The sequence below is a fragment of the Malania oleifera genome, chromosome 4 (assembly GCF_029873635.1).
Source record: "Malania oleifera isolate guangnan ecotype guangnan chromosome 4, ASM2987363v1, whole genome shotgun sequence".
Taxonomy (NCBI): Eukaryota; Viridiplantae; Streptophyta; class Magnoliopsida; order Santalales; family Ximeniaceae; genus Malania; species Malania oleifera.
In genome coordinates, this window is record NC_080420.1 from 34,513,817 (window position 1) to 34,536,008 (window position 22,192).

General features: G+C 35.2%; 1 protein-coding gene across 1 annotated transcript in view; it reads right to left on the minus strand.

Moving 5' to 3' along the window:
• The window catches only part of LOC131153252 (D-aminoacyl-tRNA deacylase), a 40,917-nt gene that overhangs the window by 18,059 nt on the left and 666 nt on the right, over positions 1-22,192 (minus strand). The window contains exons 3-7 of the mRNA XM_058105439.1: positions 21,906-22,048; positions 6,312-6,375; positions 4,268-4,320; positions 3,043-3,098; positions 2,578-2,652 (exon numbers count right to left, since the gene is read on the minus strand). Of these exons, the coding sequence (XP_057961422.1) occupies positions 2,578-2,652; positions 3,043-3,098; positions 4,268-4,320; positions 6,312-6,375; positions 21,906-22,048 (391 nt within the window). The remainder of the gene's footprint in view (positions 1-2,577; positions 2,653-3,042; positions 3,099-4,267; positions 4,321-6,311; positions 6,376-21,905; positions 22,049-22,192) is intronic.

Here is a 22,192-nt window from a genome sequence, read left to right on the forward strand (position 1 = left end):
CAAAAATCAGGTTTTGTTGCTTCAATTTGTGAGTTCTAAGAGTGAATTTGTTTCATTTCTATGTGATACTCAAGATTAAAGGTGACTTGAAGATAGCTCTTGCAAGTTTACAGTCAACTTGTGGTTTTACATGAATAGATTGAGAACTGTAGCCAAATTTTGTCAAGGACTTTTGGTGATATGCAGTTGCAGTATATATATATAAATTCAGCAACATGGCGGCAAATTATAGGACAAAAGAACACCATTTTCCAAAATTTGGCCACAAATTCAAGCTTTTCAACACCTTTCGCAAATGCGAATAAAAGGTTTGCAAAATCATCATTGATGGAAGATGCTCAATGACTCTGGTTTCTATAAATGGGATCACTTGAATGCAACATCATCTAGAACCTCACCCAGAGCCTTATAGATTGTCTTGGGTTGATATCTCCATTATACATGCATGTGGAAGATGTTCAATTCCTATCCAGATGGGAGAATGTTTTGCTAATGCTTGGTGTGACATCATACCCATGAATATTAGCTATACTCCTTGGTTATCTTTGGTTGGATGATTTGGGGTGTGATTCAAGGACTTGAGAACACATATATCTTCCACTATAATGGCAAGAAGATTGTTTTGTAGCCCGCACTACCAACCAACAAAGACAAAGAATTTGTTAAGATTCAGAGTTACTCAACTTGAAGACACTACAAGGTAAGAATGCATGAGTTTAAAGACATCCGAAGTCTTTCAAACATTACTGTGGTAGAGTTTGTCATCCTTCATCAGTTCATTGATGCCAATCCTCAATTCAAGTCTATGCTGCTGTCAATGGAGTGTGGTTTCTTGCATCACTCAAGTGCCGGCTTTCAAAGAGTGCAAGTTGGCTTCTTACTTCTAATCCTCCAACAGTTCAAAATTCAAGGTCATTTAAATTGGGGGAGATTTGATGTAGGACATGAGGCAAGATTTCGGGAAGATCCTCGTTGAAGAATAAGTAAGGAGAATTGGGTCAAGGGATTGTTGGGTTTAGTTATTAGTTTTTTATGTAATTAGTCTAATTAGTATAGTATTGTGCATATTTGTGGGGCTTGTTTTAATATTTGTGTATTCTAGGGATACGTTTATAATGTAATGTAGTTTTAGGGGTATATGTGTGATTTCATGTGAAGAGGCTTTCTTATTAATAGTGTGTGAAAGCCATGTTGTAGATGTTGAATTTGAATTGAAGTGAACGTTAGTTTCCCCCTTATGTATCTCCTCTCATCCCCTTCCTTCTTCACTTCAATTTCTTCTAACCTTCCCATGGCCGCAGATCCTTGATGCTGCCCTAGCATGAATACTACAATTTCGATGCTTGGTCATGTCTAGGGTGCAATTGAGTCAGGGTAGCTCGCAAGCTACTCAGGCTCAACTAGCTCTGCTGTAGCTTGATTCAACTCAACTCTATTTGAGTTCAGTCGAGTTTGAGCTACTCAAGTAGCTTGACGAGTCAAGTTGGAACTTCACAGCAATACTGGCAAGCCTAATAGACTAAATCAAGCACTCAAGCAATTGTTATTTTAATATTTTAATATTGTACAAGCTATATATTATATGTCATATTGTATTAATTATATATTACATACATATATTTAATATTAATTTGTAAACAAACCGAGCTCAATGGAATCGAGCTCGAGTTTTTTAAGAATTTGCATTCGAATCGAGTTCAAGTTAAACAATTCTAGAATCGATGGAGTTCGACTCGAGTTTTGAGGTTAAAAATTTCCAAGTCGAGTTCAAATATCCCACTAGTGGATTACACAATCAGCGAGGTTGTGTGATTGAAACTTATGTTACAGATGGGCTTCTTGACAACAAAATGTTTTGTGGTAATCTAGTTGCCATTTGTTTCACTTGCAGCCCAGTGTTTCATAAGAGGACAAAGCACATTGAAGTTGACTCTTGTAAAAAGCTAAGGTTTGGTGATATTTATACACCTCTAGCTTGAGGGGGAATGTTAGAAGGGAATATATCATTTAGCAACAAGAGCTTAACAGGTGTTGTATGTAGCCCTCCAGGACTGCCCTCTGATGCTTCTCCCTCTAACCTCTTCATCTCTATTCTTCCCTCCTCTTCCCCTTCACTAACCCTCACTACTGTACTTTCTTCATCAAAAATTCAATTTATTTTAGATTTACAACAGTATGAAAGTAAGAGAATAGTAATATTAGCAAAGCAACAGAGGTTGTAGTGGCATTACAAAATTTCCCAAATAAAACAAAATGAAATGGCACTGAGAAGCAAACCTCAGTGGTTTTGTATTCAATATTTCCTCAATACCATCTCCTAAATACAATCTCCTAATAGAAGTAAGACATGGAGGATGTCATCTTCCCAGAGTATATACATCATAACTGAAAATAAATGGAAAAATTTGCCGAGGGTTCAGTGAGATTTCTAGAATAAATATAAATTTTTAAAAAATCAATATATTTTACTCTGACATATTTAGGCCAATCAAAAATAGAACCTGATCAGTCATCAGTCACTGAGCTAGCACATAATATTAATAAAAAAAAGATAAGCAAGATGGCAACAGTACTCACCTTGCTATATCCATATGACGAGGCACATAATGTCCACCCCCTATTCCAAGAAGAACTTTGTTCTTATCATTCTCCCTGAAAAATAAAAATAAAAATAATGAACAAGGTTTATAAGCATTTAAAGAAAAGAAATTTTTTTATCAAAAGAACAGAATAATGCAAAAGCAGGAAGTATCAACATAGGCACATGTCAGCAAGTGCACTATTACTTGACAAGAGGGAAACAGTTAAAAAGCGTTATATAAGACAGTAGTTAATGGTGAAAAAATCAAAAAGAAAATAATCATCGAATCAGCAAACCCATTCTACTTAAACATATCACATCAGACATTTCAAAGAGATCGAGTAGTAGAAACCATCACAGGCCAACAATGCCTATCAAGAAAAAGGTGGTCTGCATATGCAGAACAAATGAGTTCTGGTTCCACAATGCAACCACAAGCATCAGCCATACTGGTTATATACCTGGTCCAGTTGCCTACGGGTGCACCACCTCCAAGCCCAAGTCCTTCCCAGAGTAACTTCAAGAAGCATAAAGACAAATTGTTAGGGACTAACAATATATATGTATATATATATATATATAGGCTATTTTATTTTTTTAGAAACTCAATGAATGCATTTGTAACTTTAACTTGAAAAGAGGGATAAGAAATACAACAGAGCTCTAAGGTAAGTGTGTGAACATTAAAAAAATCAGCACAAAATCTGGGGTCCCAAACTGCCAGGTCAAGTTCCTAAAATTGACGCTTTCAAAAATGCATTCATTTTAAACTGCAAGAAAATATGAATGCATTCAGCAATAGCTTCTAACATTGTCTCCACTCCTTTTTAAAGAAGAAAAAGAGAGATGGTTGTATTAATTAGCACAGTTAAGTTGAGGACAGGCTATAATTATGAGCAAAGCTATAACTTAAGTGGTCGTTTGGTATCACTATCAAAAATTAAAGAAATAAAAACTAGAAATGAAAACTGAAAACTAGAAACAGAAACTAAAAACTAGAAATCAGCAACCTATTTGGTTAACATTTATAAAACTAATACAAAATAAAAACTTAATGAAAAAATGTTCATTTTCATCTTTAAATCAAATAATATTATAAAATATGATTAAAATAATAAAATTAAAAATAATACACATTAAAAAACTAATTATAATAAAAATAAAATTTATTATAATTATTTTACTTAATTGTTCTACTTTCAAATTTTACTTTACAATAAAAAATTTTATTGGATATGATAATTGAAAATTAGTAAAAGTATGTTGTAATTGGCCTTATTATTTTTTTTAAAAATTTATGCATATTTTTCTTTTAATTATATTTAAATTCATATGATCATTTAATTTTGATTTTAATTTTAAAGTGTGTAAAATGAATAATTTAATCCAAAAAACTATTTTTGGATATTAAATTTCTGGCAACAAGTTGCCAAAACAACTAAAACCCATAATATCTAGTTTTCAGTTTTTTGGCAAACAGTTAAAAACCAGTAACAAAAATAGGAATTTAACAACATAAATAAACGTGTTTTTATAATCTATTTCTTTACTATGGAGAAACAAAAATAGAAAACAGCAACAATACCAAACAAACCCTAAAAGTATTCAAAAAAGTCTCGAAAATAAATTAAGTAGATGCCACTAAACAAGGATCAAAATACCGAAGAATGCAATGATCTACTCAACTAGAGCAACAACTTGAGCAGCATCCTGCCTTCTCCAGTATTCTTCTGTGCTGCCTGCATCGACCAGAATAGAACCAATAAATTTAAGCCAAAAGTCGCCAACATTTATCTAAATTCACATGAACATCCAAAGAAGTTTCCACTATTAGTCATTTGTAGCAGAATCCAAGCGCATGTCAAAGGGTTTATGATTCATGAAAAATGCAAAAAAGCCTGTTTTTTCAAAAAAAATAAATAAATAAAACCTACTATCTTAGGATTAGAAATTAACAGATCATCATCCAAAATAGTATGAAACTTCTATAATCCCAATCCTACTCAGGCCTATCTTTAAACAGGCTACTGAAAGCCTAAAAAGAGCTACCATCAGCAAATTCTATTAACATTGTAAGAAATGACACTATATTTGATTATTTATAACCGCAAGGGCAGTGGGGTTGATGGGGAAACCAATTATGATTGATCTTCTCTCTTTCTTTTCTTCTACATTATTTCTCTTTTCCCTCCTCCTCCTTTTTGTTCTTCTTCTTTCTCCTCAAGTGTTTCTTTACTTTTATATGATTCTAGCTTGTTTCTTGCTGTCATAGCCAAGTTTTTAGGACATCCTATGTTCAAATAATCCCCCCACCCCAACAAACAGTCATTATCCTTCATTAAAATTACATTATTTCCCATGATGGGTCTTATTCATTGTTTATTTATCTTTTTCATGTTCAATCATGGGGAAGGGGGTTGTCTTACAGTGTGGGCAAGAGTTAAGGCTTGATGTACATTGTTGGCCCATAACGTACTTAAGCTTTTAGGTCAAGTCGTTATCTAATAAATATCATTTTCAATTTCAAGTAAACTGAAAAATAAATAAATAAACAAATAATCAAAGTACCATGAAAATCAAACATTTTCTATCTCTAGCTAGATTATAGGCCTTAGGCCCACTGACCAATATTATACATGATGAGACCACTAGTATATCAAAGTTTTTGCCACAGCTAATTATGGACCACATTATTAAGGGTCTATTTGGTATCGTTGTTGTTTTCTATTTTCTGTTTTTGTTTCTCCACGGTGAAGAAACAGATTATAAAAATGTGTTGATAGTTTCTGCTTCTATTGTCGGTTTTCAGTTGTTTGTCAAAAAACTGAAACTAAATTTTATGGTTTTCAATTGTTTTGGCAACCTATTGCCAAAAATTTTAATATCCAAAATTAGTTTTTTTGGATTAAATTATTCATTTTATACACTTCTAAATTAAAGTTAAAATTAAATGTCATATGAATTTAAATATAATTAAAATAAAAATATGCATATATTTTAAAAAATAATAATAAAGTCAATTACAAAACACCTTTACTATTTTTCAATTGTTATGTCCAATAAAATTTTCATCGTAAAATAAATTTTAATAGTAGAAAAATTAAGTAAAATAATTATAATAAATTTTACTTTTATTATAGTAATTTTTTTAATGTGTATTATTTATAATTTCATTATTTTAATCATATCTTTATAATATTATTTGATTTAAAGATGAAAAGATGTGTTTTTTAATTAAGTTTTTAATTTTTATAAATGTTAACCAAACAGGTTGCTGGTTTTTAGTTTTTAATTTTTAGTTTCTATTTCTGGTTTTTGGTTTCCGTTTCTCTAATTTTTGATAGTGATACCAAACAGCCCCTAAGTTTCTAATGCTGTCTTACATCATAGTAACTTTCCTATAAACTTCCCATGGTAATAACACCTTAATAACAAAAACAACAAAAAAAAATTATTATATGAATATATAAATCTCATGCTTTATACATCATCAAACAAAATGCAGCATGCTACAAGAGGAAAATTATAATTACCCAATCCTGTGTGAAAACTAAAAGTTTTACACTTTCATATAAACTTCCCTAGGTTACACTTAATAACAAAAACAACAAAAAATAATTATATAAATATACAAATCTCATGCTTTATACATCATCAAACCAAATGCAGCATACTACAGGAAGAAAATTAGAATTATCCAATCCTGTGTGATAACAAAGAGAACATTTACCAATCTCCAAAAACATAGTAGGCTTGTTTGTTACTGGTCCATGATGAGTAGCCTCCAATGTAACCTAAATTGAAGATGCTATGCAAGTAAATCACCCATTTATAATCACAAAAAGAATACAGCATCATGTAACTAAAAAGGAAAATTTAGCATGGAATAATGTTATTAAAAAAATTCATGTGGGGTTACCCAAGGGACAATGCACCCTACAAACATTACATAATCTGAACCATCATACAGTTATCATGACAAATTTTCATGAATTATAGGGTTATCAGCCGCATTTTCAATATATGAGTCATTCTTTGGCACTATATATGTTGGCATTCTCAAGGAGATGGCAAAAACATAAAGAAGTCTCTTGCAGTCTTTCATTTTCATTCATTGGTCACTGTTTGCCACTATTATATGTGTTTGCAACGAAGGATGGAAAGACAAATAGCACTCGTTCCATACTTCATCTAAATGACATACAAAGCTGACTGAGGTAAAAAGTAAGTTAGGGGGCGCTTGGCTTCAGTTATTGTTGTAATATGTGACTCATATGTTGAGTGGAACGCATGTACAAAGAGAAAACATGGTGGAAAACAGATGCTGGTTTGCAGGACCAAACCGTCAACGGTTGGTTTTCTCCAAGTGCAGAGAAACAGTCGACATTTTTGTTCCTATTATCGACTGTTTGGTCTCGGCTTTAAACCGTCGACGGTATGTTTGAAACCGTCAATAGTTTTGCTCGATTACTCAGCAGGTTTTCTAATTTGAATTGGGAAGTTGTATAAGTTGGGTTTCGGGGAGAAAACCTTCAGGAGAGTTATATATACATGTTGTATGTTGTAACTCTACGTCTTTTGACAGAAGATAGTGAAAAATCACTGCCGTTTGCTCCTATAAATGTAGACATTGCCGAACCACGTAATTCTTTGTGTTATTATTTTGTTGTTTTCATATAATCTGTGTGATTGTGTTTTTATGTATATTTCACTGTCGGTTGCTGCATTGTAAGATTGTTTGTTTCCGCTGCGCATTCATTTGCACAACAAACTGGTATTAGAGCATTAGGTTCTAATGGCTTTTGGAATTTCTTCTGCAAAGTTCGATGTTGTCAAGTTCGATGAAACGGGAAATTTCGGACTATAGCAAAGGAGGGTTAAAGATCTATTAGCGTAGCAACGTATGGTAAAGGCATTATACGGAGGTCAACCAGAATGCATGGACGAAACAAGTTGGAAGGAATTGGAAGCAAAGGCTATGTCAACCATCAGGCTTTGCCTGACTAATGACGTGTTGTATCACGTCATGAATGAGGAATCTCCGGCGGCAGTTTGGCAGAAACTGGAAAGTCGATATGTCTCCAAGTCTTTATCGAACAAGTTGTATCTAAAGAAAAGATTATATTGGCTTAAGATGGCGGAGGGTTCGGATTTGAACCAACATGTCAATGTATTCAATCAGATTATAAGTGATTTAATGCGGTTGTTGTGAAGTTCGAGGAAGAAGACAAGACATTGATGCAATTAAATACCCTACCAGCGTCTCATACGCATGAAAATCAGGTTACTACTCTAACATGGGGGATAAAACCCTGAATTTGGAATAGGTTACAAGCGCTTCGCTGGATTTTCATCAAAGAAAGAAGGCCAGCGATGAGATTTCACAAGGAGAAGGGCTTGTGGTGAAGGGTAACCAGGAACGTGGGAGAAGCAAGTTCTAGAGCAGATCGAGTTGTAATAAGTCTCGGTCGTAGTCGAAGAAGAAGAAGGACATAAGGTATTTTAAGTATAGGAAAATTGGGCACATAAAATCGGATTATCCAAAGTGGAAGAAGGGGAATGTAGAAAATCAAAAGGGTTCGTCAAAATCGGCGAATGTAGTGGAAAAAGGAGACTCAAGGAGCAGTGATGGTGATATGTTTTCTGTTTCATCGGGTTCAGAACACCTCACGGATTCTTGGATCCTAGATTCGGGATGTTCTTATCACATGACACTAAATAGAAATTGGTTCAGTTGGTTCTGTTCTAATGGGAAATCATGTTTCATGCATAATTGTTGGAATAGGAAATATCAGAATTAAAATGTATGATGGTGTTGTGAGAACATTATACGATGTAAGGCATGTACCAGATCTACGGAAGAATGTGATGTCATTGGGCACTTTAGGTTTAACTTATGGCTGAGATGGAAAACCAGATCGGGAAAAAGATCCTCGGGTCAAACAATGGAACTGAATACGTTGGAGTTCAAGGAGTTTTGCAAACAACATGGCATAGGGAGACATTTCACAATACGCATGAGACCACAACAGAATGTTGTGACGGAAAGGATGGACCGAACTCTAACTGAAAGGGCTCGGTGACTCAGATTGTATGCAGGGCTTGCAAGGAACTTCTTGGTAAAGTCAGTGAGTATAGCATGTTTCTTGATTAACCGATCGCCAAGCGTATCACTAGATGGAAAAGTCGTAGGAGAGGTTTGGACAGGTAAAGCGGTAGACTACTCCGATTTGACAGTGTTTGAATGTTCAGTCGTGCACATTTCTAGTGAGGTGAGATCTAAGCTTAGTGCAATGTCTAGACGATGCATCTTTCTAGGGAATAAAAAAGGTGAGTTCAAGTTGTGGGATACAATGGCATACAAGGTGGTGATCAGTGGAGACATGATTTTTTATGAGAAAGCCATGGTGCAACATACTCGGGTAGATGAAGAGAAACAGGTGCCAAAAAACTACAACAGCAATAAGCATGTGATGCATGTGGAGTTGAAGACTCGGGGCAGAGATGACATTTTTCATAATGCAGGAAGTTCAAACTTAGGAGATCAGCAGTATCATGATATAAACTGTTGCAGAAATGAACATGTGATACAGGTGAAGTTAAAGACTCAGGGTAGAGATGACATTGTTCATAATGCAGGGAATTTTAACTCGAAAGACCAGTAGGATCATAGTGGGCCCAGACGCACTATCAAGCCACCGCCCAGGTATGAATTTGATGATCTAGTGTCTTATACATTCTGCAATGCCCCAACCTAGGTCTACCAGGGAGCACTGTGTCTCTCTTCTTCCACCTGGATCAGACAATAGGGGGAGCAGGCCTTATCGGACTACTGATTGGCCCCACAAACCAACACGTGTCCTTTTCAATGTGTTTTGTCCTCACTCACACACTTCCTGAGAAAACTTCCCATAAGATCACTCATCCCAAGATTACTCCAAGTCAAGCACGCTTAACCGTGCAATTCTTATGGGAAGACTCCCGAAAAAAAACGTGCACCTTATTGATATGGGTAGTAACATCTAATCCTTTTAAGCCTTTCTTCCACGGGGTATCACATTCTCCCCCACTTACAGAACGCAACGTCCTCGTTGCGAACCCACATTTCCAAATTCAGGCGATGTGAATCTCATCACACTTCCGGCTAGGTAATGACTCTGATACCATTTTGTAACGCCCCAACCTGAGTCTGTCAGGGAGCACTGCGTCTCTCCTCCTCCACCTGGACCAGACAACAGAGGGGGCGGGCCTTATCGGACTAATGACTGGCCCCACAAACTAATACGTGTCCTTTTCAGTGTGTTTTGTCCTCACTCACACACTTCTTGAGAAAACTTCCCAGAAGGTCACCTATCCCAAGATTACTCCAAGTCAGGCAAGCTTAACCGTGGAGTTCATATGGGAAGACTTTCGAAAAGAAAGGTACACCTTGTTGATATGGATAGTAACATCTAATCTTTTTAAGTCTTTCTTCCATGGGGTATCACACATTCATTACTACCAGCAAGGTTCCTACTATTTTTCAAGAGGTGGAGATGAGTGCTACGGTGGAAAAGTTGGAGTTACTGCATAAGAATCAGATGTGGGAGTTGGTGGAGATTCCAGAAGGGAAGAGGGAGATAGGATGCAAATAGGTGATTTTTCTATTGTTTTATGTGAATGACATGTTAATTACTAGGAAGATTTTGATTGAGGTTAATCAGTTGGAAGCTCTGTTGGGAAAAGAATTTGACATGAAGGTTTTGGATGTGGCCAAGAAGTTTTTTGAGTTGGAGATTTGCAAGGGCAGAGCTGCAGGGAGATTGTGATTATCTCAGGGTAGTTTTGTGGAGAATGTGTTAAAGAGGTTTAGCATGGTTAATGCAAAAGCAGTATGTATACCATTAGAGAATCAATTTAAATTGTCTACAGCTCAATGCCCAAGGACGGACGATGAGGTTCGTGACATATCAAAGGTCCCTTATGCCAGTGCAGGGGAGTGTTTGATGTATGCTATGGTTAGTACAAAACTGGGTCTTGCACAAGCTATCAGTGTGGATACTTTAGACTATGGCATTATGTTCGGCAGACAACAAAGTGATCTATTAGTTATGGGATTTGTGAATGCAGACTATGCAGGGGACTTAGATGACAAGAGGTCTACAATTGGGTATGTGTTTACTACTGTGGGAAGTCCTATTTATTGGAAGTCTAGGGTACAGTCTCTAGTTGCACTATCTACAACTAAGTCGGGGTATATAGCAGTAGCTGAAGCCGCCACGGACAAGTTCAAGCATCACTTGGACTTGGTTTATGTCTTCATTTACTAAAAAGGAGGCGGTCCCAACCTATTGTCCCAGGTGGAGCAGCGGGTTATGTTTTCGATTTTCTCCTAAGGGGTGTATATTTGCCAAGGTGGAGATTGTTGTAATATGTGGCTCATATGTTGATTGGAGCACATGTACAAAGAGAAAACATGGTGGCAAACAGATGCAGGTTTGCAGGACCAAACCGTCGAGGGTTTACCTGAAACCGTCGACAATTTTGTCTAGGTACAAAGAAACAATCGACGTTTTTGTTCCTGTTACATCAACTATTTGGTATCGGCTTTAAACCGTCAACGGTATGTTTGAAACCGTCAAAGGCTTTGCTCGGTTACTCAGCACTGGTTTTCCAATTTTGAATTGGGAAGATGTATAGGTTGGGTTTCGGAGGGGGGGAACCTCCATGAGGGTTATATATACATGTTGTATGTCATAACTCTATGTCTTTTAACAAAAGATAGTGAAAAATCACTACCATTTGCTCCCGTGGATGTAGGCATTGCTGAACTACATAATTTTTCGTGTCATTATTTTATTGCTTTCATATATAATCTGTATGATTGTGTTTTTCTGTATATTTCACTGTTAGTTGCTGCATTGTAAGATTGTTTGTTTCTGTTGCGCATTCATTTGCACAACAATTATCCTCAAGGATTCTGGGAATGTGGCGTCAAGAATTTTAGATGCCAGCATTTGGATCCCATGAGAATCTACATGGCTAGATATCTCCAAAATATGTGTATTCCAAATCCACCTCTACCTTAGGTAATCTTAAGGGGTGAAAACTATTTATACCAACCATTACTTCAAGACAAAATTGTTCATTCCTTTTTAATATTATTATAATCGCTATTATTAAAAATTATTATTATGACTATCTGTTTTTATAACTGTGATTAAATAATTGTTTGTTGTTGTTGTTGTTGCTACTACTACCACTGCTACTACTACTACAATTATTATTATAAAATTATTAAAATTAGTATCATATAAGTAATTACAAAAATATACAAAATATTATTATCATTACACGCTATATCATGATGCTAATCTTGTTGAAACAATATTAGAATACCCATTATGCCAAAATACTAAGTACACAAAACAAAAGTATTCTCGTGAGATAGTGATCCTATTTCAAAACAATAATAGTACGTACAAAATACGTGCATGCCAGCTCCCCATTTCTCTACTTTTTAATTTCTAAAATAATTGTATTTCTATTTTTATTTTTATTGCACTTGTTGATTTTTTTTTTTTTTTTAAGCATAGGAGAGAAACAAATAGAAACGCATTTTCAAACTTCAAAAAATAATATGATTTAATTTTTAAAATGGCTATGTTTAATCTCGTTTTGATGATAACAAATCAAGGTTACTTAACATGTTTGTTTAAGTTAAGTTTCAAGGCTTAAGTGTTTTTATAAAATCAAGTGAGTATGCTAACATGAAGACTTAGGAACTTAGAGAATTTTATCTTGTTAAAGTCTAATATAAGTACTTCGATACTCAATATTGAAGATCGAAGCTCTTAGGAATTTTTATGGACTTAGAGACCTGTTTTTAAATCATGGAAAATATTTTCATAAAGCCTAAATTAAGTTTTCCAAGTTACAAGTTTAAGTTTTGGAACCAAACTTTGAAAAACAAAATGTGGCTAAGTAGTCGGGCGACCGATATGCTACTGACTTTGTTAATGAGCAAACAGAACAGGATCAGGTGACTGAACCATCGTGACTAGCCGACTAACCTAGTACTAACTTTTTGAATGGGCTATTTTTAAAGAGCTCAAGCGACTGAACCTATGGCCCAGTTGACTAATGCCTATGTTTTAAACTTTTAACAGCACGGAACTTATTTCTAAGTTTGGATGATTTGTTTTCCAAACTCAGAGAAAACTCGGGGAAAACAGTCTAAAATCTTTCTACTCTATATAAAAGTATTATTCTCGCAAATTAGGTTAACTCATGGCACACATACAATTCAAAAAATGAGTTATATTGCTGAAATTCTTTTCTGAACGGCTGCTGTGTGTTCTTGCTGAAACATTGAGAAATTATGATTTGATCTTTCAAAATCTACTCTCTATAATCAGATTACTGGTGATATAATCTCGATCTTCATCTCTTTATTGATTTTATTGAAGTATATTGTGATTCTAACGTGTACAAATCTGCTCTTTTGAGGAGTATTTCTATTGTACAAACAATCTTGTTTTTGTATGTTTTGTTATTGACAGTTCAGGGCTTTGAATCATTACCTAGCAAGAGGATTGTTCTCATTAGAGAGGCATCTCCACCTTGAACGGAGAGAGGGGTACTTCACCTGATAACAAAGTGGAAAGGAAAATCCTCAAAGCAGGTTGCTTGAGGCAAGATGTAGGCTGCTGGCCAAACCTTGTAAAAATCTTAGTGTTCGATCTTCTTCTCCCTATCTCTTTTAATTTCTGCAAAGTTATAATCTGCGCGTATGTTTTATATTCATTGAGAACTTGCTGAATATTGGAAATGCTGAATATTAGGAACTTGCTGAATATTTGGAATTGTGATTGAATCAAGATTATCATATTGGCTGTCAGTTTGTATTGATTGGATTAAAAATTCAAACAAGCATTAATCTCCAAATTCTTGGATGAAATAGCTGAGGTAAAGGTTTGTGATTGATTATTTAATTGAAGCACGAGTGCTAAAATAATCCAAGTTGTATTAAAAAATCATTTACTATTGCTGAAAATCATATTCTGAAAATTGCTCAACTGAATTGATTGAAGTTTGAGTTTGGATTATATTTTCTAATTTCATATTCAGTATCTAGGACTCCCAATTGGTATAGTACGGAAGCTATTTTGATATTGTGATTGTGTGGTTGTTGAAGTTTAAATTAAAAAGGGTTAAAGTAATCTGAAATTCCACTAATAAATTTTTAATTACCCAATTCACCTCCCTCTTGGGAATATATCTTTAATTTCAATTGGTATCAAAGCGTAGGTTGTAGTAAATCCTAACAAGTAGCTACATAAAGATCCCTATGACACACTTAGGCGTATCCCCTTTTGGTGAAGGTCAATCTTCATCTAGACCTCCCATTTTCTGCGGTGTAAACTACACTTTCTGGAAAGAATAAATGAGGATATTCTTGCAAACTATGGATTGGAAGGTCTGGAAAGTAGTCGCACATGGTGACTTTATTTCCACTAAGAATGTAGATAATAAGGAAATCCCTAAAGAAGAAATTGAATTAAATGACACTGATATGAAGTTGCTGCAGATCAATTCAAGTGCAATGAATGCATTATATTGTGCCTTAGATGCCAATGAATTCAATAGAATAATGGAATGTAAATCAGCTAAAGAAATTTGTGATAAGGTTGAAGTAACTTATGAAGGAACGGTTGATGTGAGGGATAGTAGGATTGACATGCTCACCAGCAAGTATGAGGCTTTTAGGATGAAACCTGCGGAATCTATCACTAGTAAGTATACTAGGCTCACCCACATAATTAATTCCCTTAATGCACTAGGTAAGAACTACTCCACATACAAAATGATTAGGAAAATCCTTAGAGGACTTCCTCCTATTTGGGAACCTAAGGCCACTGCCATAACTGAAGGCAGAAACTTGAAAAGTACTTCCCTAGATGAACTTATAGGATCTCTTCTCATGTATGAGATGGCGATAAATGAAAGAACTACTAAGGATAGTAAACAAAAGAAGTCAATAGCTCTTAAAGCCCCAAAGGAGAGCTCAAGTGAGGAAGAGGACAATGAGGTGGACAACAATGATCTAGCCCTATTCACTGGACGTCTAGGAAAATTCTTAAAAAAGAATAAAAGATTTGCTAGAAAATTCAAAGGATCAAAAACAGACAAGGGTGAAACAAGTAAGAGAGAAACAAAAAATGAACCCCTAAAGCCTGAATGTTCACAACTCAAGAAAGACGCCAAGAAGAAGAAAAAGAAAGTAATGAAAGCAACGACTTGGGATGACTCAAGCTCAAGTGACTCAGAAAGTGAATCAAGTGATCAAGAAATTGCTAACCTGTGCTTCATGGCGAGAGACGATGTAGTAAATTCCTATTCAACCTCATCTGCTGAATCTAGTGATGAATCGTGTAATGACTCATGTGAGAGTATGCCTTCATATAGTGAAATTCAAACTGAATTATTCTCATTGCATAAAAGGTTCATAAAAGTATCCAAGAGAAACATCACACTAAGAGAACAAAATGAAATGTTAATGAACCAATTAGAATCATCAAAATCAGTTGAAAAAGAAAAAGACTCAATTATTGATGAACTTGTAAGTAAAATCAATCAAATGTCTCAAGAACTAGTAAAGTTGCAAGTGAATGGTAAAGGTATAAAAGACTTAGAAATGTGTAGTCTTGAAAGTAAAATTGAGGATCAATCTAAAATTATCTATAACTTCACTAAAGGAAAAGAGAATTTTGATAAACTTGTTGGATCACAAAGAATGTCTTTGGATAAGGAAGGCACAGGATTCAATGGAGTTTAAAACAAAAAGAAAAAGAACCTCTACATGGGGTATTTTGTAAAAGCTTCAAAACATTATGCAAGCACATCTTCAACCAATGCATATGAACACATTACGTGTTTCTTATGTGAAGAGAATGGACGCATAAAGTTTGAATGTCCACACAAGAGAAAGAATGTTAAATCAAAAACATATGGAGAGTCAAAAATGAATTAAAGCATATTCAAAAAGACCTAAGAAGGTTTGGGTACCAAAAGTAACATCTTGAATCCTTTCTTCTAGGTTTGCTTTAGGTCCACGCCATCAAAAGACAAATAGTACTTAGATAGTGGATGCTCAAGGCATATGACCGGAGACAAGTTGAAGTTCACCTCGTTGACACTAAAGGATGGTGGACATGTCACCTTTGGAGACAATGTTAAAGGCAGAATTATCGGCATCGGTAAAGTCGGTAAGGAACCCTCCTTGGAAATTGATGATGTTTTATTGGTAGCATGACACCTTGTTTATTGTTAATTGGGTTGATAACATATATTCCATAAACTTTGAAAACCTGATATCTCAAGAAATTAAATGCTTCATAGCCTTGAATGAAGCTAGTTGACTATGGCATAGGAGACTAGGACATGCTAGTATGGACCTGTTGTCCAAATTAGTTAAAAAGAACTTAGTCAAAGGTCTATCTAACACCAAGTTTGTAAAAGACAAGGTGTATGATGCTTGTCAACTTAGGAAGCAAACCAAGACAAGTTTTAAGAAGAAGAAGCACATCTCTATTGGTAGGCCACTAGAACTTATTCATCTAGACCTGTTTGGCCCCACCAAAATACAAAGCCTAGGAGGAAAGCAATACACATTCGTCATAGTTAATGACTATTCCAGGTTTACCTGAGTACTTTCCTATCTTCCAAGGACGAAGCGTGTAAGATGTTGATCAACTTAAGTAAGAAGCTTCAAAATCAAAAAGGATATGGTGTTCTAAACATTAGGAGTGACCGAGGTACAGAATTCGAAAATAAAAATGTTGAGAACTTTTGTGACAAACATGGAATATCTCACAACTTCTCAGCACCTCGTACACCTCAACAAAATGGAGTTGCTGAAAGAAAGAATAGGTCACTTTAGGAAATGGCTAGGACCATGCTAAACAATCATAACCTGCCTAAATATTTTTAGGCTGAAGCGGTGAACACCGCTTGTTATATCACGAACAGAGTTTCCCTTAGGACCAACCTAAAGAAAACCCCATATGAACTTTGGAAGGGAAGAAGACCAAATATATCTTACTTCCATGTATTTGGATCTAAGTGCTTTGTCTTAAATGATGAAGAGGACCTAAGAAAATTTGATGCTAAATCGGATGAAGGAATATTCTTAAGATATGTTGTGAATAGCAAAGAATTTAGAGTCTACAACAAAAGGACCCTTTCAATCGTAGAGTCCGTTCATGTAGCATTTGATGAGGCTAATCCATTTTCTTCTAAACTACTGATGTTGATGAAGTAGAAGTTAGAAGTTTAGAAGACTTATCAATTCAAGAAATAATGGACGAGAGTAATGAAACCAGCACACCTTTGAATAATGACTCTCACGATCAATCTGAATTGCCTAAGGAATGGAAGTTTGTAAGGAATCACCCTAAGGACCAAATTATAGGTGAACCTTCACGAGGAGTGTCCACTAGATCATCATTAAAGAATCTGCGCAATCATTGTGCGTTCTTATCTCAAGAGGAACCCAAGAACATAAATGAGGCAATTAATGATGAGTAGCCATGCAAGAGGTGTAAAATCAATTTGAAAGAAATAAGATTTGGAAGTTAGTTCCTAGACCCGCTGATCACTCAGTAATCGGCACTAAATGGGTTTTTAGGAATAAAAAGGATGAGAACGGCATTGTAGTTCATAACAAGGTTAAACTGGCAGCTCAAGGTGACAATCAAAAAGAAGGAATAGATTATGATGAAACCTTTGCTCCCATAGCTAGAATGGAAGCAATTAAAATGCTCCTAGCATATGCATCTCACAAGAACTTCAAACTCTACCTGTCTAACAAATGGATGTGAAGAGTGCATTTTTGAATGGTTTCATAAATGAATATGTAGCTCAACCTCCTAGGTTTGAGGACTTTTATTTTCCTAATCATGTGTTTAGACTAACAAAAGCCCTATATAGATTAAAACAAGCTCCTAGAGCTTGGTACGAACGATTAAGTGGCTTCTTGTTAGAAAATGGCTTTTCTAGAGGGCAAATGGATAGCACCCTGTTCATAAAGTCTAAAAATAATGATATGCTCATCATCCAAATCTATGTTAATGACATTATCTTTGGTGCTACCAATGAGGAATTATGCAAGGATTTGCTAAATGCATGCAAGATGAGTTTGAAATAAGCATGATGAGCGAGTTGACATATTTCCTTGGTCTTCAAATCAAGCAAGCTAAGAATGACACATTCATAAATCAATATCAAAGTACATAAAGGACCTGCTCAAGAAATTTGATATAGAGGGTGGCAGGTCATTGGGTATACCAATGAGCACCTCTATTAGTCTTGATAGAGATGAGCAAGGAAAGCCGATAGATGTAAAATACTACCGTGGCATGATAGGTAGCCCGCTCTATTTGACGGCTAGTAGACCTGATATCATGTTCAATGTCTGCATGTGCGCGCTCGTTTTCAAGAGGCTGCTAAAGAATCTCACCAAATAGCAGTCAAGAGGATTTTGAGGTATTTGATAGGCATTATAGACTAAGGTTTATGGTATCCTAAAGATACAGCCGTTGAGATGATTAGCTATTCGAATGCGGATTATGCCGGATGTAAAATAGACCGGAAAAGTACAAGTGGTACTTGCCACTTCCTAGGACAATCTCTGGTATCTTGGTTCTCCAAGAAACAGAATTCCATGGTGTCTACTGTTGAGGCTAAATACGTAGCAACAGGTAGTTGTTGTGCACAAACGTGGTACATGAAACAACAACTCAAGGATTTCAATATGGAATATTCAGCTGTACCAATTAAATGTGATAACACCAGCACCATTAGTTTTTCCAAAAATCATATTTCTCACTCTCGGATCAAGCACATTGACATTAGACATCATTTTCTTAGAGATCATGTGCAAAAGGAAGATATCATTCTTGAATTCGTAAATACAGACGAAGGGTAATTCTTCCTTATGGAGGAATTTTGACCCTCATCTTTGAACGTCTAGGCGTTACCACTCCATCCACCCTACTTATCAAACAAACACATTATGATATCTTTTCATCTACTAACATTAAACAAATGGGTTATGAGAAGTATCAGCAACATGGATGGTTGCTTAAGGATGGTAGGGCACGTAGAGCTCCACAACAGGCTCCAGCGCCGCAACAAGCTCCTAAACCCCAACAAGTTGCACCACCAGCAGACGATGCTCCCTCCAGGTCTGCAAATTATCACTAGCATATGGACTCGTAGCTAAGTGCTATTCGTGGAGACATGAACACTAATTTTAGTGCACTTCAGACCAGCTTCACTTCCTTCGATCAGAGGCTTGGACGTATTGAAAGCTACATGGAAGGCTCTTCTTCTTCACGAGGGGAGGCTCCCATGGAGACAACCTCAGGAGATGATGATGATGAGACTGATGATGATGATGATGAGGGTACGGAAACTGATGGTGGCAATGAATCTTAATTTTATTTCTTATCTCACTGAACGAATTTGGGTTGTAATATTTGTGTTTGATATAGCTCCTAACATTTTTCTTTCTTTTGCTGCTTTCTCTTAATGTTTATTCTGGAAATTCTGTATTGCATGTTGATTTTGGATTATCTTGAATATCTTTTGCATGTTGAATGTTGGATATCTGGATTGGACATCTTGTAGGATATTTCTTGAGAAATGCATGCTGAATTTGGACCTTGTACTTGTGAACCGAATGCTGATTTATGGTCCTAAATTGATTTACATTTTTTTTTTTTTCTTAGTTAATCTTTTTTGTTGATGTCAAAAGGGGGAGAAGCATTTGCAAAATGAGAAAATGAGAACATGAAATGTCTTTGTAAAATGAGAACATGAAAATGAGATTACATACATGAGCTGAATAATCTAAATTTTTTAGATATACCGTATGAATGAAATTCTAATATGAGTTATACCATGATATATGTTGAAAGTGCTGAAAGCTCAATATATATTCTAAATGCGTCTTAAAAATTCTGATATTCATACAATGACTTGTTAAGGACATGTTTATTGTAAGGGAGAGCCTCATTAAGGCTTTCTCATTTTTACTCCTTATTTATCATCATCAAAATGGGGGAGATTGTTGGCCTAACAAGGCTTAATCTCGTTTTGATGATATCAAATCAAGGTTACTTAACATGTTTGTTTAAGTTAAGTTTCAGGATTTAAGTGTTTTTATGAAATCAAGTGAGTATGCTTGAAGAGCTTGAATGAAGTATACACTTTAAGCTATGAGCCATGATGGATATAAAGCTTCAAGTCATGAGAAACATGAAGTTTAGTGAAGCATTGATCAAAGCTCAAAAAGATACTGAAAGTTTCACAACATGAAGACTTAGGAATTTAGAGAGTTTTATCTTGTTAAAGTCTCATGTAAGTACTTCGATACTCAATATTGAAGATTGAAGCTCTTAGGAATTTTTATGGACTTAGAGATCTATTTTAAAATCATGGAAAATATTTTCATAAAGCCTAAATTAAGTTTTCCAAGTTACAAGTTTAAGTTTTGGAACCAAACTTTGAAAAACAAAAAGTGGCTAAGTGGTCAGGCGACTCTTGATCTCACATCAGGCGACTGATATACTATTGACTTTGTTAATGAGCAAACAGAACAGGATCTGGTGACTGAACCATCGTGATCAGTCGACTGACCCAGTACTGATTTTCTGAATGGGCTATTTTTAAAGAGCTCAAGCAACTGAACCTATGGCCCAGTCGACTAATGTCTGTATTTTAAATTGTTAACATCGCGGAACTTATTTCTAAATTTGGATAATTTGGTTTCCAAACTCAAAAAAAACTTGGGGAAAACAGTCTAAAATCTTTCTACTCTATATAAAGGTATTATTCTCGCAAATTAGGTTAACTCACGGCACACATACAATTGAAAAATTGAGTTATACTGCTAAAATTCTATTCTGAACGGCTGCTTTGTGTTCTTGCTGAAACATTGAGAAATTATGATTTGATCTTTCGAAATCCACTCTCTATAATCAGATTACTGGTGATATAATCGTGAGTTTCATCTCTTTATTGATTTTATTGAAGTATATTGTGATTCTAACGTGTACAAATCTGCTCTTTTGAGGAGTATTTCTATTGTACAAACAATCATGTTTTTGTTTGTTTTGTTATTGACGGTTCAAGGCTTTGAATCGTTGCCTAGCGAGAGGATTGTTCTTGTTAGAGAGGCGTCTCCACCTTGAACGGAGAGAGGGGTACTTCACTTAGTAACGAAGTGGAAAGGAAAATCCTCAAAGCGGGTTGCTTGAGGCAAGGACATATAGCCTGCTGGCCAAACCTTGTAAAAATCTTTATGTTCAATCTTCTTCTCCCTATCTATTTTAATTTCTGCAAGTTATAATCTGCATGTATGTTTTATATTCATTGAGAACTTGCTGAATATTGGAAACTAGATGAATATTGAAAACTTGCTTAATATTTGGAATTGTGATTGAATCAAGATTATCATATTGGCTGTAAGTTTGTATTGATTGATTAAAAATTCAGACAAGCATTAATCTCTGAATTCTTGGATGAAATAGCTGAGGTAAAGGTTTGAGATTGATTATTTAATTGAAGCACAAGTGCTAAAATAATCAAAGTTGTATTAAAGAAATTGTATCTTAGAAAATCATTGACTATTGCTGAGAATCAGATTCTGAAAATTGCTCAACTGAATTAATTGAAGTTTGAGTCTAGATTATATTTTCTAAATTCATATTCATATCTAGGATTCCCGATTTGTATAGCATGGTCGCTGTTTAGATATTGTGATTGTGTGGTTGTTGAAGTTTAAATTAAAAAGGGTTAAGGTAATCTGAAATTCCGCTAATAAATTTTTAATTACCCAATTCACCCACCTCTTGGAATACATCTTTAATTTTAAGCTATTTTTTATTTTTACTATTATATGATCATTATTTTATAGCAGTCATTTCAAGAACTCAAAAAGATTATCTCACACATCCAGGCCCATCTGGAACTTGGAAAATGCAAGGGAAAGAAAAGTATCCTTTTCAATATTTTGTTATCAAATAAAGCAAGAAAAAGTTAAAATATATAACAAATTTAATTTTACACATTATTAACACGTGAGATTTATTAATTTCTAGTCATATTAGAATAAAAATTCATTTTTAATAACTTTTTAATATAGAGAGAAAACACAACCTTTCCTTTCCTCAAAGGAATCTTCATCCAAATGGAGGCAAAAAAATTATTATTTCAGAAAAGCATTTACAATAACTTAGCCAAACTCCCCCCTCACTGCAAACAACAATAACAGTCATACCTCAAACTCGGGGATTAAATTGTGAGATTCTGCAACTTTTTTCAACAATCTCAGCCAGGGACCCATCCTGGGATCGGGCGGCGCCGCCCATCCCGGCTTCCCACCTTGAGGCGGCACATCCCCCTCGCGCAAATGAGGAACCCCTGATTCATACACAACACCATTAATTAAATATGCAGAACAACCTTCTCACCTTCTTATGCCTCCAAAGGTACCTATAAGTATGGCAAATAGCAATAAATGCAAAAGGCTATCTATCCAGCTAGTAAAGTGGAGGAATGTGAAAA